Raw genomic sequence first — 14793 nt, forward strand, 5'->3', positions numbered from 1 at the left:
CTTGTCGACACACTCGGAAAAACTCAATCTGACAGGCAAAATAACTTCAGTGTTGTTGATCGTATCCTGCGTTCTTCATCCCTATCGTAGGAAAGCGAGTGCCTCATACAGAGCTCACTTTGACAATCACTGATAAAGGAGTTCACATTTCTTCATGTCATGAAAACTGTTTGTTTCAAAACAATACCATGAAACTTCAAAGAGCTTACAATTAGTGAGCTGCAGCTGTCAGTTAAGATAAGAAAGCAAGCAAAGCTGCATCCACCTCATTCATAGACTGAACAAAGCTCAGCTAATGTTCTGCACCAAATTGACAACTTTTGGTCATTTGAGGGTAGTATTGTACGTTCGCTTTTCAAAACAATTGTTTCATTTGGTGAGTTCCTAGTGCTCTAGGAGCTCTTGATATTTGTTTTAAGTTAGCTAGCACTTGTTTGGTTTGGCCGAGGTCCCATCTTATTCATAGGGACCAGAGTTGCCTCAGGCAGTGTGTAGTTCAACTCAGCTAAGTCAGTGCTAAAGTCCAATCAGTGTTCAGTCTGAATCCAGCCAGGCTTGCCTGAGACACATCTGTTGGAGACAGAAAGGAGCAAGGCTGTTTTAGTAAAAACAAGCAAATTATTTTTTTTCTTCACAATTAAATACATGTAAACATCTTTTACATAGTTCTCAATGCAAAAGGATTAGACACAATGTTTATAGAGAAAAGTTATTTGGGCTGTAACTAAATACATTTTATTAGTGTTCATACGCTTTCACACTTGAATTTACTTTTGGTGATTTTGGGTTACTTTAGGTAGGGAAGTGGGTAGTTGCAGCAAATATCATTTAGAGAACAGTGTAAAGAAGAAAACAAGAAGTGAGAGTGAAACCCAAAAATGGTATTTAAAAATACTAGAGCATATTCAAAAAATTGTTGTATACATAATATAACCCCCTTTTTTATACTGGCTAAAATGATGGTCGGAATATTGTTTCACCCAAATTCTCTACATATAGCAGCTATGACAATCAAAGCGTAGCCGCACTTTACTCGATGGTGAGCATTATCTATTATTTTATTAGGTTTTAATTTAATCCAAGAGTTTGCATAATGCTTCCTTGTGATACAATGTTTGCGAAACATATTTAGAAAAAATAACTAGCCAATGTACACAAAAGGTATCGGCAGATATCAACAAATCTTTGTTCACTGAGTGTACTTTTGTCAGAAGTAAGACTAATCATTTAAATTCTATAAACGTAGATGTTTTTGGAGGTACTTTGTTTGGTTTGTATGAGACCAGTCGCTTGAGCCGATCAGCATAGATACAGAAACATTTTGAAACTTGTCCTCTTCAACATTAAATCTTTCTTGATATACATATAAAATAGTTCAGTAAATGCCATTACATACAAGGTAGTAAAATAATGCTAGTATTGTACCAAGTGTTACAATAATAGTCAAAATTACTATTCCTGCGGAGTTCTTTTATTGACAGTAAAGACAAAATATAGAATACAGTAGACTTTATAAAAAAAATATGCATATAAACTATTGTAAATGGAATGTGTATATTTTTAACCTGATAGTATAAAATAGATGTAAATGTGTGTATATACATTGCAGCAGCTATTATCTGTCAAACAATAAGATGGAATGTGTTTAGAGAGAAAAAGCAATGAATACAAAGCTTACAGGTTATGAAAATGTCAGACACTTAATAGCCAAACACAGAGCCTGATTCTGCTGGGGGTTCAACAGCTGCATCTCCTTGTCGGAATAAAGGAAAACCAAATGGCTGTTTCAACAGCGCCTTAGAACCCCAAAATTGCTTTGCCTCTTTACCAAAGTAAACAGCAGCAACAATGGCAAAAATATTAGCAAGACACGCTGCGGCATATCCCCATGAGAGCCAAACCAGGTCAGCGCGAACCATCCAAAGTCTGTCCCTTGACTTGGCACCGATGGTTACAATGATGACAAACAACAGGATACCTAAAACAAACACCTTTTTGTGACAGCATCAGTGCAATTTTACATTGGCTGATACACAAGATCACATTTAGAAAAAAATCATAATTTTTTTCATACATTTCTGCTTATTCAAATTGTCTGTGTATTGCATCGCTCATTAGACATCTAGTAAACCCACTTTTCAGTATTAGTGACTTACATGATTTAATTACAAAAATTCTTATATTTCTCACGTTAAACAGCCATATCAAATTATAATGTGTAGCGCTACTAGCAGTTTCAAACATAGTAGGAACGAAGGCCAAAGGCATAAAAAGGCACTATGAAATATTCATTATGCATTCTTCCTTGGTGTGATCGATGCCGGCTGATCATGCAAAATATAAATACCGGCTTGCCAGTTTTTAGCACCTAGCCAGTTTTTTACTTTTGAACAAACAAAAATAAAGGTGGAGAATACTCTTCAATACTTGCACTTGAGGTGATTGCAGTGAAGAATTTAATGTCCTGTCATTTATTAAACGGAGCGATGAGGGAAAACTGTACTAATGAGGGAAAACTGTACCGGTTACAGTTCAGTTACTACCTCACAATTAATCATGCTTTCAAGTCTAGTAAATAAACTCATCAGGCCTAACGTCAAAGATACTTCTAAAACATTGTACTACACATGCAGTCAATTACATACAGTCAAACATGGATAACTCGTCCACGGATAGCTCGAACACATGGTTAATTCGAACATTTCCTTTGGTCCGTTCCCACGTAATGATAAATTGCTATAGATAACTCGAAATCAACACTGTTAATTCGAACTGTTTTTTTGCCCAACGGCTACCGAAACGGTTGTTATCGCTTTAGAAAATCACTTTATTCAAAGCCATAGAGGTAAACTTCATCTTTTCGTAATTCATAAGCGTCGTTATTACCACCATCGGCAAAATATTTTTGTCAACGACTTTTCTAAAAGTTTGGTGAAAATTGATTTATACTGCGATACGATGAATAGCACGGGCTAGCCGGGTCACGCGCGCAAGGATTTTCGCCACGCACATACAAAACAAAAATCGCATGTTGTTTTGTATGTGCGTGGCGAAAATCCTTGAGTGCGTGACCCGGCTAGCCCGTGATCAATAGTTTTCCGACGTTGATTCCGTGTTGAATCAACGTCGGAATGTTGAATGTTTAAAACGTCTTAAAATTGGTGTAATTAAACGTATACGTTGTCTGAGCTACAAAAAACTATTCATCGTTTGACCTAAACACAGAATACGTGTGTACATTCAATAAGTATCCATTCAAAAAGCGTGAGTGATATAGAATGTACCGTAAAACCTCGTAAAACTTCTAATTGAACTGCCTCGGAGTGTTGCTCTTAACGAATCCCAGGTAAAGTAAGGTAATCTGCATAAACTTCAAGAAAAAACGGCAAAATTGATCGTGGGTAAAACCCCAAAAGAATAAAATGTCTTTTCTTTTGAGCATTTCAACAACGATCAAGTTTTGCCAATGTCAATCTGAAAAACGTCCTGGCAATAACATCACCTCAAACAACAAACCAATCTCAAGTGATAGAAAAATCTCTATACTTTTTCATGAAAACGTTTTAAACTTTACATTAGAAGCATTTAATTTGAAACAAGCCATTTGTGCTTTTGATTTATATTATAGTTTGTATATGTACATGTATCTACTAATAAATAAGTAAATATATGGACTTGTGACAGTGCTCTGATAACTTGAACGCTCTGATAATTCGAACACTTTTGCTCGGTCCCTTGAAGTTCGAGTTATCCATGTTTGACTGTACATGTAATTGACTGCATGTGTAGTACAATGTTTTAGAAGTATCTTTAAACACGTATAATACGAATAATACATGTATTATTACATGCATCTCCACCAAACTTGTTAATTCAGGACAGAGAAATGGTTAAACATTTGTTACACACATATCAAAACAAGTTTGTTTGTCAAGAAACACTGAGTTTTGTAGAATTATGGAAAAATAAAAAATGGTGATTTTGGGAAAAAAATCATGATTTAAATAATTTGATTTTTTCCCCCAAAAAATCAAGCAACTCATAGACTATTACAGAAGTGCTACAATTTACACTAAAACAAGATGAGAAATTGACTTCAGGCATTTCATATAGCTGATTTACTTTCAATACTGGTGTCAGAGTTTGTGTGAAAGTAAACAGTAATAAATGATTTTAGACATTAATATTGTTGTAGAAGTTCAAAAATTTAACTTAAATGCACCAATCTTTAAATCCTAATAACATCAATGCTTAGCGTAGTTTATTGCCCACGAGGAATGTTGATGGGTAAAGCAAGAATTTCAGAAATTTGCATTTGTCAACTTATGCCTAGCCTAACTTCAGTTCTTAAAACTCAACTTGAATCTGACTCCTTAGGTCTTTATTTTGTATGATAATTCATTCAATTACTGCCAACCACACAATTTCCACAGATAAAATCACATAAAGCATTGTCATATTTACAGTGCAGCCAGAAATGAAGAATTCCATATTTTATAATTACATGATGTGTAATGGTGTGACAGCAGCAGCACGGTCTACGCAGTTACAGGAACTCACGGCAGAACAGGCAGCTTAGTATTTTAATCAAGAACCATCTCATAGAACCATTTCTAATGGCTCATTATGCTTGCACGCTAGAAGTAGCACAGATACGCGTATTATTGTCACTAGCATGCTCATGAAAACTGCACTATGGCAATGCACTATGAAAGGTCACCATGAGTAAACAGTATGTCCATAATTAACTCTTCCACTACCAAATTAATTTCTTTACCTGGACATAATTACGTATTCAGTAAAACCTAATATTTGACAGAGGTTCGTATAAATCGTGAACCACACCATCTATAAAAATATTTTGATATCAAATTAACCATAAAATGTTACATCAGCTGATGCCATGAAAATTATCACAAATGCGTTGCAGAATCAAGACAAAAACTTTTTGGCCATTTTCGAAGAGACAGTGAGCGTGTCAGACTCGAACGATTTATCAATATTACAGTTTACGACGTTATTATTACTGATGAAGTACGAATAATAACTCTCAGTAGTACTATTGTTCAAAGAAAATCACTCCAAGTCCATAGATCAAAATTACTAAAAATTTAAAGTTCTAATGCGTCTAGCACAACTGGTCATTGCTAACAATAGCGATAAAAATAGTAGTCTTTGCAAAATGAAATTACCCTCAGAATGTGTTGTTAACATAATTTTATTGGCTCATTGCATGCGGATGATTGTTTTTCTTTCCTATAAGTATAAATACGACAGGTTAATTCATAACCTATTCACTAATTATTGAATAATATGAATGCCTGGCATTACCCGGGTAATAAAAAGTCTTTGCTCGGAAAACTTATTTTTATTTAACATATACAGCATAAACTATTCTAACTTTTAAACTTCATATGATGAGAAAAGTGTTTGTGGGCAGTTCAAATAAATTAAGAGAAAAAGTAAACTATGAGTACAGATTAAAGAGTGCAGATTCACCGAAACTGGAAATATGAGCGAGCATAACAGCACATTAGAAATTAAAACGGCACATTCGAAAATTACAAATTTAAATAACTGGATGTAATGGTAAAAAGCTTGATATATTAAAAAAAAAACGCAAAGGTTAATATCATTTAATACAGGTGTGGACCCTTGCCATACGACTTTAACGATTTACTTGCAACAAAATTCACATTACAATTATTTAATATCAAAAGATTCGCCATGTTTTACTCTGCTGTGTTTTAGGTGCAAAATATGTGGAAATGTAATTACAAGCTCTTTAAAGCCCAAAAACGAACAGTTCACCGCAGCCATCATGAAAACGCCGTGGATTGGAATCCCTTTCCAAAACGGCTCAAATGGGACTTAGTTGAACAAGATGACTTCTGTTTACACTGTCATGCAACCTCATTTGTCGAAATATCTTCACAAATATACTTAACGCATTCAATAAAACCATGTCTATTGTCCTTATGTGTCTATTTCATCATTGTAATGCTGTTACTTTGAGCACTGATATCTCAAAAGTTAATGTAAAAATTCGTTTAATTTTTTAACCTTAGCTCGAAGGAGTGCATATCATCCTCAGATAAACATGACGAACCCGTTGGTCACCTGTGATAGTCAAAAAATACTGCAGAAATTGTTCGCGCCATTTGGCAGGAAGTATGAGTCACATGATCAAATTACGACTAGGTGATTAGACCAGGCTGAAATGAAACTGTAAAGTATCGAGCATCTATATTTGATATGGGCCCTTCGGTAGAACCCGAAGTGATTTGTCATAAACTAGTGATACGAGACGTTTTATATTGAGCCTTTTATTGGCCTTTCATTCCACGTAATAACATCCTGTGTCAAAACAATAACCACAATGTTTGAGTACGTCATCGAAATAAAGAGATTTGAAACTACGGCGTTTACAATCATCAATTTTTGTTGATGTGGTATGGCGAAAAATGACATATGGCAAAGGCGAAGAACCATCGTGTTCCGGATCGCAAAACGAAAAAATCGTATAACATGGTTATCATAACCTGAGGGCGCACCGTGTAATACAAAGTGCAAATTTGGCGCATGCAATGGCGAAAAGGATATACAGTAAGTATATGGTAAGAGCGATGGAAATGGTAAAAATGGCGTAGCCTTGTGGTACTTGTTTGTATACTTGCAATTTGAATGTCGCGAGTTCAAATCCACAACGAAAGTGATTTTTCATTGCTAAAACATTATCGCCATGACTGCCAGATGATTGACAGACAAACATTGAGATTTATATATTAAGATTATAGTTACATAGCTGACTATCTACTCGTTTAACTAAAAATATAATGCTATGGGCAACGTGATATTGCCACATAATTTTCTTTTGTTCAAAGATTTTGTAAAACTTGTTTCAAGGTTGACTTGCAACAAAATTCACATTACAATTATTTGGTATGAAAAAGTTGACCATGTCTTACTCTTGTGTTATAGGTGCAAAATATGTGGAAACATGATTACAAGCTTTTGAAAGCTAAAAAATGAACAGTTAATCGCAGCCATCATGAAAACGCCGTAGGTTGGAATCCCTTTATTTCAAAGACGTACTCAACTCGACATGGTTATTGGTTTGACACATGACGGTATCACGTGAAATGAAAGGCCAATAAAATGCTCAATATTATAACACTCAGACTCTGGATTATAAAACTTCTCGTAGCGCTAGTTTATGACAAACACTTCGAGATCTATCAAAAAGCCCCTATCAAATATAGACGCTCGCTACTTTACAGTTTTGTTTCAGCTTGGTCTAATCGTCTAGTCGTAATCTGATCGTGTGACCCATATTTTCTGCCAAATGGCGTGAACGATTTCTGCAACATTTTTCGACCATCACAGGTGACCAACAGGCTCCTCATGTTTATCAGAGGATGATATGCACATCTGAGCTAAGATTAAAAAATTCAACTGATTTTTAGGCTAGGTTTTGAGATACCAGTGCTCAAAATGACAGCATTATAATGATAATGAAACAGATGCGTAAGGACAATAGACATGGTTGTATTAAATGCGCGAAGTATATTTGTTAAAATATTTTGACGAATGAGGTTGCATGACAGTGTAAACAGAAGCACGTCATGTTCAACTACATACCATTTGTACCGTTTTGGAGAGGGAATCCAACCTACGGTGTTTTTGTGATGGCTGCGAGTAACTTTCATTTTTTAGCTTTTAAAGATATGGTTGCGTCAAAAAGGTCAATTTAATGAAATTTGACCAATAACAGGCTAAAACATCAGCTACAATTTGATGTCATTTTTGTCTTTGTAGACTAACCCTGTCCAGAGATATATACGTTTGAATGAGGCCATATTTTAAAAAGCTCAGATTCGAGCAGGTGCTTCATTCATGACGTAACGAGTGATACATCTGAAAAGAGTCCACGAGCGATAAACATAAAATCGCTTTATTAGCCAATCATCAGCACGAAGTTTTTATATATGTCATAATAAATGTTATCACTCGTAAAACGGGTTGTCTGTGATCTCAAATTTAGGGATTTTAGTATATTATTAGATCGCATCGACATCGATATTTGCTAAATTAATTAACATCGTTACTTTAATGAATTACTCGATCGACACATTTTATTGATGAACAGGATTGTAAAAATGCTTCCAGTTACTGCGAAGGCGACTGAGTTTTGTGAGCATCAAGTGGTCAACGTTTGTGGCAGACAGCTTATAGTTAGAGCTAACGGGCATCAGCAGCGTTATGCTACAGAGGAGGATGGAAGAATTGAGGTAAATTTATCTTTTAATTTGAGTCTCCTATAGATATACTGTTGTGTTTACATTCAGATTATATTTCCATATGAGGTTATAACGTAATTTCCTGTGCGCGAATGCGAGATACGTATGCACGGTGAGTTCTCGACAGCTCTTTTTAAACCATAGCATCTAGCAATACAATGGCTTAGATTGATGAATATACTAAAGGTAATAATTTTAGTACTCATTAATACATGTACTAATTAATAGAATTATAGCTTTTTGCTATGACCAATCATTGTTTTATAGTTTTTTACCGTTTCACCCAGCTATATTTGCTTCAAATTTCTTTGGTGGTTTTAGCTAGTAAAGTAGATTTATGATTAGACTTTAGATGTTCACTTCTCACTTGTAAAAAGTGAGCAAAATCGATTGATCAATGCACATGTTTAACTTCCAGAATCAAAGCTTCAAATCATTGGCTTGGCGTACTTATGCTTTTGTTAAACATTTATTCATTTTTAAAATTACACTCGCAATTTATCTAACTCCCAATTCGAACGCTTTCAGTAGATACGCGTTTGAATGACGTATCTATGAATGACATATTTATTGCATTTTTTTATTGATTACAGGATATTTATGTGGTCCAACCGGTGAAGCAGCTTTGTCAATGTGGAAACTGCCATAAACGGTAAAGAGAGACTTGAATGTGTGCTGCATAAACCATGATGTTTTGTTTGAGTTTGCTTCAGTTAATGAATTTGTCCTATTGTAGGAGCTGAAACTATGTGAGTGGCCACGACTTGGATGGATATTTTGAATAAAAGCTTTATGCAAAGATGAAAATTTTGTTGCTTGTAAAAATTATATATAATAAAATAATATTGTTGAAGATAACGCAAAACATGATTTGCAGAACATATTGAATATATTATAGCCCTGTTATCATCTGTGCTGAAATCTTCTCTGATAGATGGATTTATGAAGTGTTGTCAGAGCTGTATTGACAGGTACTTTAGAATAGCTCGACTCAATTCCAACGGACCAAATATTCAGTTCAAAAAATATTATGCTCCCCCATACTAAGTGAAAACAGGTGAGTCCACAAACTGCCAATCAGGTGCAAGAATGGCTTTAGTAATCCTTTGGCAGAACCGGTGGGTTAATTGATTTAACGAACTTGACGTTGTTTTGCTTCACTATTTCAGTCAACTCATAAAACCATTCGTTTTGTCCTTGAATTAACTAATCGAATAGACCAGTAAAATTTTCTACAAATTGGTACTAATAATGACTAAATAACGTAGACAATGCATGACTTTTTGGGATGCAGTTGATTTCGCCATATATTCCAACATTATTTCCAAAGATGACGACGAGCCTATTTTATTTAGTAGCTAGTTTCCGATGTGCGTGTAGCAACTGAGAACTTAGCTGATACAAAGGCCGTGATGAAATAAGCTAACTCGACGACCTAATTAATGTAGACCGTTAGAATTGGTAGTCGGTACTCAAGTGTTTACACAGCATTTAGAGGAAGTTAATGTGACAAGTTTATAATTTCCCTTATATGAGGCGTTTGAAACATTCATAATAATGTATCTGTAGCTGGATTTAAAATTTTCTTCCAGCCAACATGAGCAAATACAAAATAAAATATATGCCAATAGAGCCGTGTAGGATAGGACTTTTATCGCATTAGCCGATGTGAATACGAGAGATAGAGACAGGTTGTATCACGCGTTACATCATTTTGGGCAAGTGTGGGCATGTTTTTTGGCGTAAGGGTTTTCACCGCGATCAATTTTTTTCGATTTTAATCTTCAAATATTTTGACAATGAGATTGCCTAACACATCAACCAACATATCACCTGATAGACAAAAAAAACTTGAAATTAACTCGAATTTGACGCCACCACATCTTTAAGAACTTGTAATCACATTTCCACATATTTTGCACCTACTACACAGCAGAGTAAGACATGGTGAACCTTTTGATACCAAATAATTGTAATGTAAATTTTGTTGCAAGTCAGCCTTTAAGATATCCTAATACTCATTACTAAAACAAATCATGCAAAAAAATTGTTGAGTGCTTTGTTATTACAGATAATTTTTTTAGAGTGTATTGCTAAGGAGTTTAGGTATGTTGCATGCCTCTGTCTATCTATTGGTTCATCTATTATTTATTTTAATTATAGTGATTTGAGTATTACAAATACCTACTCAAAATCAAATGTTCCTATTTTAACTGCTGTGGAAATATAAAACAGATTAAAAAATATTTTGTGCTAAAAAATATTGCACAGGGAGCAGTAAATTCAACTATTCAGTAGCATTTCAACATGGCATTGCATAAAAGGGGGACTGAGGGAGACAAATGTGAAATGGCTTTTACCATAAATTAAAATGTAAAAAAATTAGTATTGTATAAAGATAGTAAAATTCTCATGTAACAGCTCTTCAAAATAAGTGCGATTGAAACACAATTAAAATCAACTTTTCATTGTTTTCTATAAACTCTCATCATTGGAATTTGGTAACTTGGCGATAAAAACCTTCTCAATTTAGTGTTTCGAATCTCAAAATGCTTCTATTATGTTGACATGTACAATATAACTTACTGGTGATGGACATCAATCCACTCATTGTTATACTCAGAACCCAGTAGGTCCAATTCTCTTCTCCTGTGCAACGTGTAAACACCCCTGACATGAGCATTGTAGTGCCCACCATCGCTAGCAGGGCTACGACACTAAATATTTGACACATCACAAAGAATCCTGCAAAAAAATTCATGCTCAGTATTACATTGTTGAATAGGTTAACAGATTAAGCATCTGCTGGCTGAATACAAAAGGAAACTTTTCATCCTGGATGTAGTTAACAACTTTTACAAGCCTAAAAATTAAAGCTTACTCATAAAAACTATTAAGTATAGATAAGACCAGATAAAACATAATTTAGATATGTATGGCATAGTTTTTGGTTGGCTGTTACATATAAGAACCATAACAGTACAAACCAATATAAGCAGTTATTATTATAACTATACCAAAACAAACGTACCTGGATTAAAACAACCAAAACATACAAATAACCAAAATAAGCAGTTATGGTTATAACTATATCAAAACAAACATACATGGATTAAATATACCTCAAACATACCTGGATTAAATATACCTCTCCGAACTTCAAGATCTACCGCGAAGCTCCAATAACAACCGTCGAACTCAGTGATATAAGCATCATCTCTGAAGAAATAGTTGTTCAAACAAATCTCCCATAATCCCATATTTTTGAAATCAAAAGGCACCGAATGATACGTTTGTAACCAATAAGGACTAGCAAACGCAATGAGGTATATGATCAACGCTATAGCAGTACAAACAAATGCAATTTTAAAATTTTTACTCCTCCATTCCTGTGGCTTGCTTTTGCCAAACGCCATCTTCACAAAGTAGGTTACGATCTCAAGGTGTAACACGACTTCAAAGTCGTTAGTTATAAACAACGAATAAAGGAATATCTGAGTTCTGAGTTGTTTGACCTAGTTAATGGTTCCACCTACTTATTACGTATACTTTCACTGTGGTGTGCTTTTGCGCATAAAAGGTACGAATATAAACTCCCTTCATATTAGTTTTATAGATCGCCTCACTTGCGAGACGACGATATCTAGGTGGAATTATATCATGAACCTCTTCATCAACTGAGATATATTTAAGCTTGAAAACTCTGCGAAATTTTGTTCTGCTAAGATGGACACTCTTTGTTCTGATACTTTAACGACAACAAGTGATTTTAAAAGGGCTATCAGTCGATGTAAAGCTGATGCTTCTAAGGACTTCAATGTCCCAGTCATTGTTATATCTGATTCTGATAAAAGCTCTGTCGAAAGTGAAGAGGAAGATGTTTGCAGTATAGTAATGAGATTCAACAGGTTTACGAAACCAATTATAAACACGAGGCGTACGCAAAACGGTAATGACAAAGAAATATTACTTGTTTCTGATACATCGTCCGTTTCTAGAAAAGTAGTAAATGTTGATCGTGGTATTAACTTTACCCCAAGTGCTTCAAAGTCGCCTAGAATTCCTACTCGATTGCAGAAACGCAAGTTGGTTTCTAATTTAAAGTCGGACAAGCTGAATGGATGTGCTGAACATGCCAATTCTGCTATTGATTTTTCTGCTTGTGGTACTAGCGGACTAACTCAACATCGCCGAAGTAAAATTTTTAGAACAGAACAAGACAATGGGAAACAAATAACGAAAAAGCCTACCAGTCACCACTATGAAACGTATGACAGCTTTGATGAATGTGAAGGAGAGGAGGTTGACCTGGTGAAATCTGGAATCAAGCAATACAGATTTTTTAGTAACAACGATTGCTCTATTCTTGAACAGATGATTGATGATCAAATTGTTGACAAGATTGATACTTTTAAACCCTGTACTGTTGACCGTGCACCATTACGTAACAAGTATTTTTTTGGAGAAGGTTACACCTATGGAAGTCAAATGAAGCGGAAAGGGCCTGGAATGGAAGAACTGTATCCAAAAGGGTTTGTTGATGATATTCCTGAGTGGATTAAGAAATTTGTTATACAGCCCTTGGAAAAAGCCGATATTTTACCAAAAGATTGGGTGAACAGTTGTGTTATCAATGATTACTTATCAGGAGGTTGTATAATCTCTCATATAGATCCCAAACAATTATTTGATCGCCCAATATTCACCATATCACTAATGAGTGATGCTGCCTTGTCGTTTGGTGTTAAGTTTTCGTTTAAGCCTATCAGGTGCAGTGAGCCAGTCTACAGAGTGCCATTGAAGAGAGGTTGCATTACCTCTATCAGGTATAGTACTGTATTAGATATGGAACATCTCACGTTATCAAGGCATTCTTAGCTACCATCATTGTGATGTCTCAAAAAGTTAGCTATTGATAATGTTGATTGAAATCTTTGTGCATCTTCAGAGGAATTGTGCGTCTGATTTAATGCATAAATCAGCTGTTAGCAATACGTACTTGAGCTGTTCATATGCGATCGTGTTTCAAGTTTTGAACGTAGACATGATGGGAACTTCCTTTTAGTTTTTTGCGCTAGGCCATCAGCATTTTATACATCATAAAAACTGCCATTATTGTGATATTTTAGTGGGTACGCAGCTGACAATATCACCCACTGTGTCAGGCCTCAAGATACAAAACACAGGCGAGCGGTCATCATTCTCAGGCGGTGTGTACATCAATTTTAAGTATTATGGGTGTAAATATACAAATGGTATACTTTTGACCATTGTTGTAATTACTCACACTATATAGTTTGTGTTTAGAGTATTTGATGATGCACCACGACTCCCTCCTGACCACCAGCTGCCTTGGAAACAAGAGCCTGATCGGCATAGGCGGAGTGCACCAGTTCATGGCTACTATCACTTTTCGCAAAGATATCGGCAGCAAGGTATTACACGAGTATTAATAATATAATTAATGACATTATTTGTTATTGTATCAACATAATGAATTAGCCAGTCAACCTCACTCATTTTAAACATCACAGTTGTAAATAAACAAAAAAGCAACGAATGACCAAGTGAGATTTTTAAGCTATTCGAAGCCTGCTCTGTGCTTATGGTAAACTGTTTTGTCAAGCCTACCGTAAGTTTTTAGCAGACTCGATTTTGATGAATTTAAGTGCAACATAATTTGGAAACAAAACTATGACCATATAAAAGGCAACTATTGGTAAAGGCAAGCTTTGGAAACATGCTCACCTTCAGCAAAATTAAAGTCTCACAAATTTATGAAGTTTTAGTAGTCATATATTGTGTATTGCAGGAAACGACCCTGTGCTATATACATTTGAAGACGTATCTACATATTTGACTTCAACCTTATGCATTAGATATCACAATTTTAAACTGGTTTGTGGCATGGAGGAATACATGAACTTGGCTTTGGTTGAAAAATTTGAATAAAGGCATTTCTTATGATGGCTACACCAACTTATCCACTATCATATTACTATTGTGCATATATTACAGCTATATACAGCAAATAGTAATACTAGAAGTGAAAGTTAAGTTCACTCAAGTAAAATTTTCAGTATCAAATGATATGTATGGGTATTGGAAATTCTGGCTTCGGTTATGAAGATAGTCGAGGCCCAATCGCTGGTGATCTGATAACTACATTTTCAATCCACAGATGATGACATCATCAAGCATGATTCACGCTATGAAAAGCGATCAAGACGTAGCGCTCCAGCCGAAGACTCCTACTCCAGTAAAAGGTCAAGACGCAATGATCCTGGAATATCACAGCGAGGAGACACAAAAAAGCATCATCGTAGATCCATCCGTCAGTAAAATGACATTGAGAAGATATTTGGAGACAATCTCAAGGCAGTTGTTACAAACTAATACATCACTTTATATATTTACACAATGTTTAGTTATTTCCAAATAAAATAGATATTTTACTTATTCTTTGCTTGAACAGCTACAGACGAGTAGAGAT

The 14793-nt window shown here is 35.1% G+C and overlaps 2 protein-coding genes across 2 annotated transcripts; one reads left to right on the forward strand and one right to left on the reverse strand.

The window, feature by feature from the left end:
* Nucleotides 1-1455: 1455 nt before the first annotated feature.
* Nucleotides 1456-11751, reverse strand: LOC137407462 (uncharacterized). The gene is made up of 3 exons (XM_068094073.1): nucleotides 11434-11751; nucleotides 10887-11045; nucleotides 1456-1978 (listed from the first exon to the last, which is right to left on the reverse strand). Exons 1-3 carry the CDS (start codon nucleotides 11714-11716, stop codon nucleotides 1701-1703), a joined length of 720 nt encoding a protein of 239 aa, XP_067950174.1. The 5' UTR covers nucleotides 11717-11751; the 3' UTR covers nucleotides 1456-1700.
* Nucleotides 11752-11926: 175 nt separating this feature from the next.
* Nucleotides 11927-14759, forward strand: LOC137396968 (RNA demethylase ALKBH5-like). The gene is made up of 4 exons (XM_068083253.1): nucleotides 11927-13126; nucleotides 13430-13510; nucleotides 13608-13735; nucleotides 14482-14759. The coding sequence occupies exons 1-4, from the start codon at nucleotides 12027-12029 to the stop codon at nucleotides 14640-14642; spliced, it is 1470 nt and encodes a 489-aa protein (XP_067939354.1). The 5' UTR covers nucleotides 11927-12026; the 3' UTR covers nucleotides 14643-14759.
* Nucleotides 14760-14793: the final 34 nt, after the last annotated feature.

Source organism: Watersipora subatra, chromosome 1 (assembly GCF_963576615.1).
Source record: "Watersipora subatra chromosome 1, tzWatSuba1.1, whole genome shotgun sequence".
In the NCBI taxonomy this organism is placed as follows: domain Eukaryota; kingdom Metazoa; phylum Bryozoa; class Gymnolaemata; order Cheilostomatida; family Watersiporidae; genus Watersipora; species Watersipora subatra.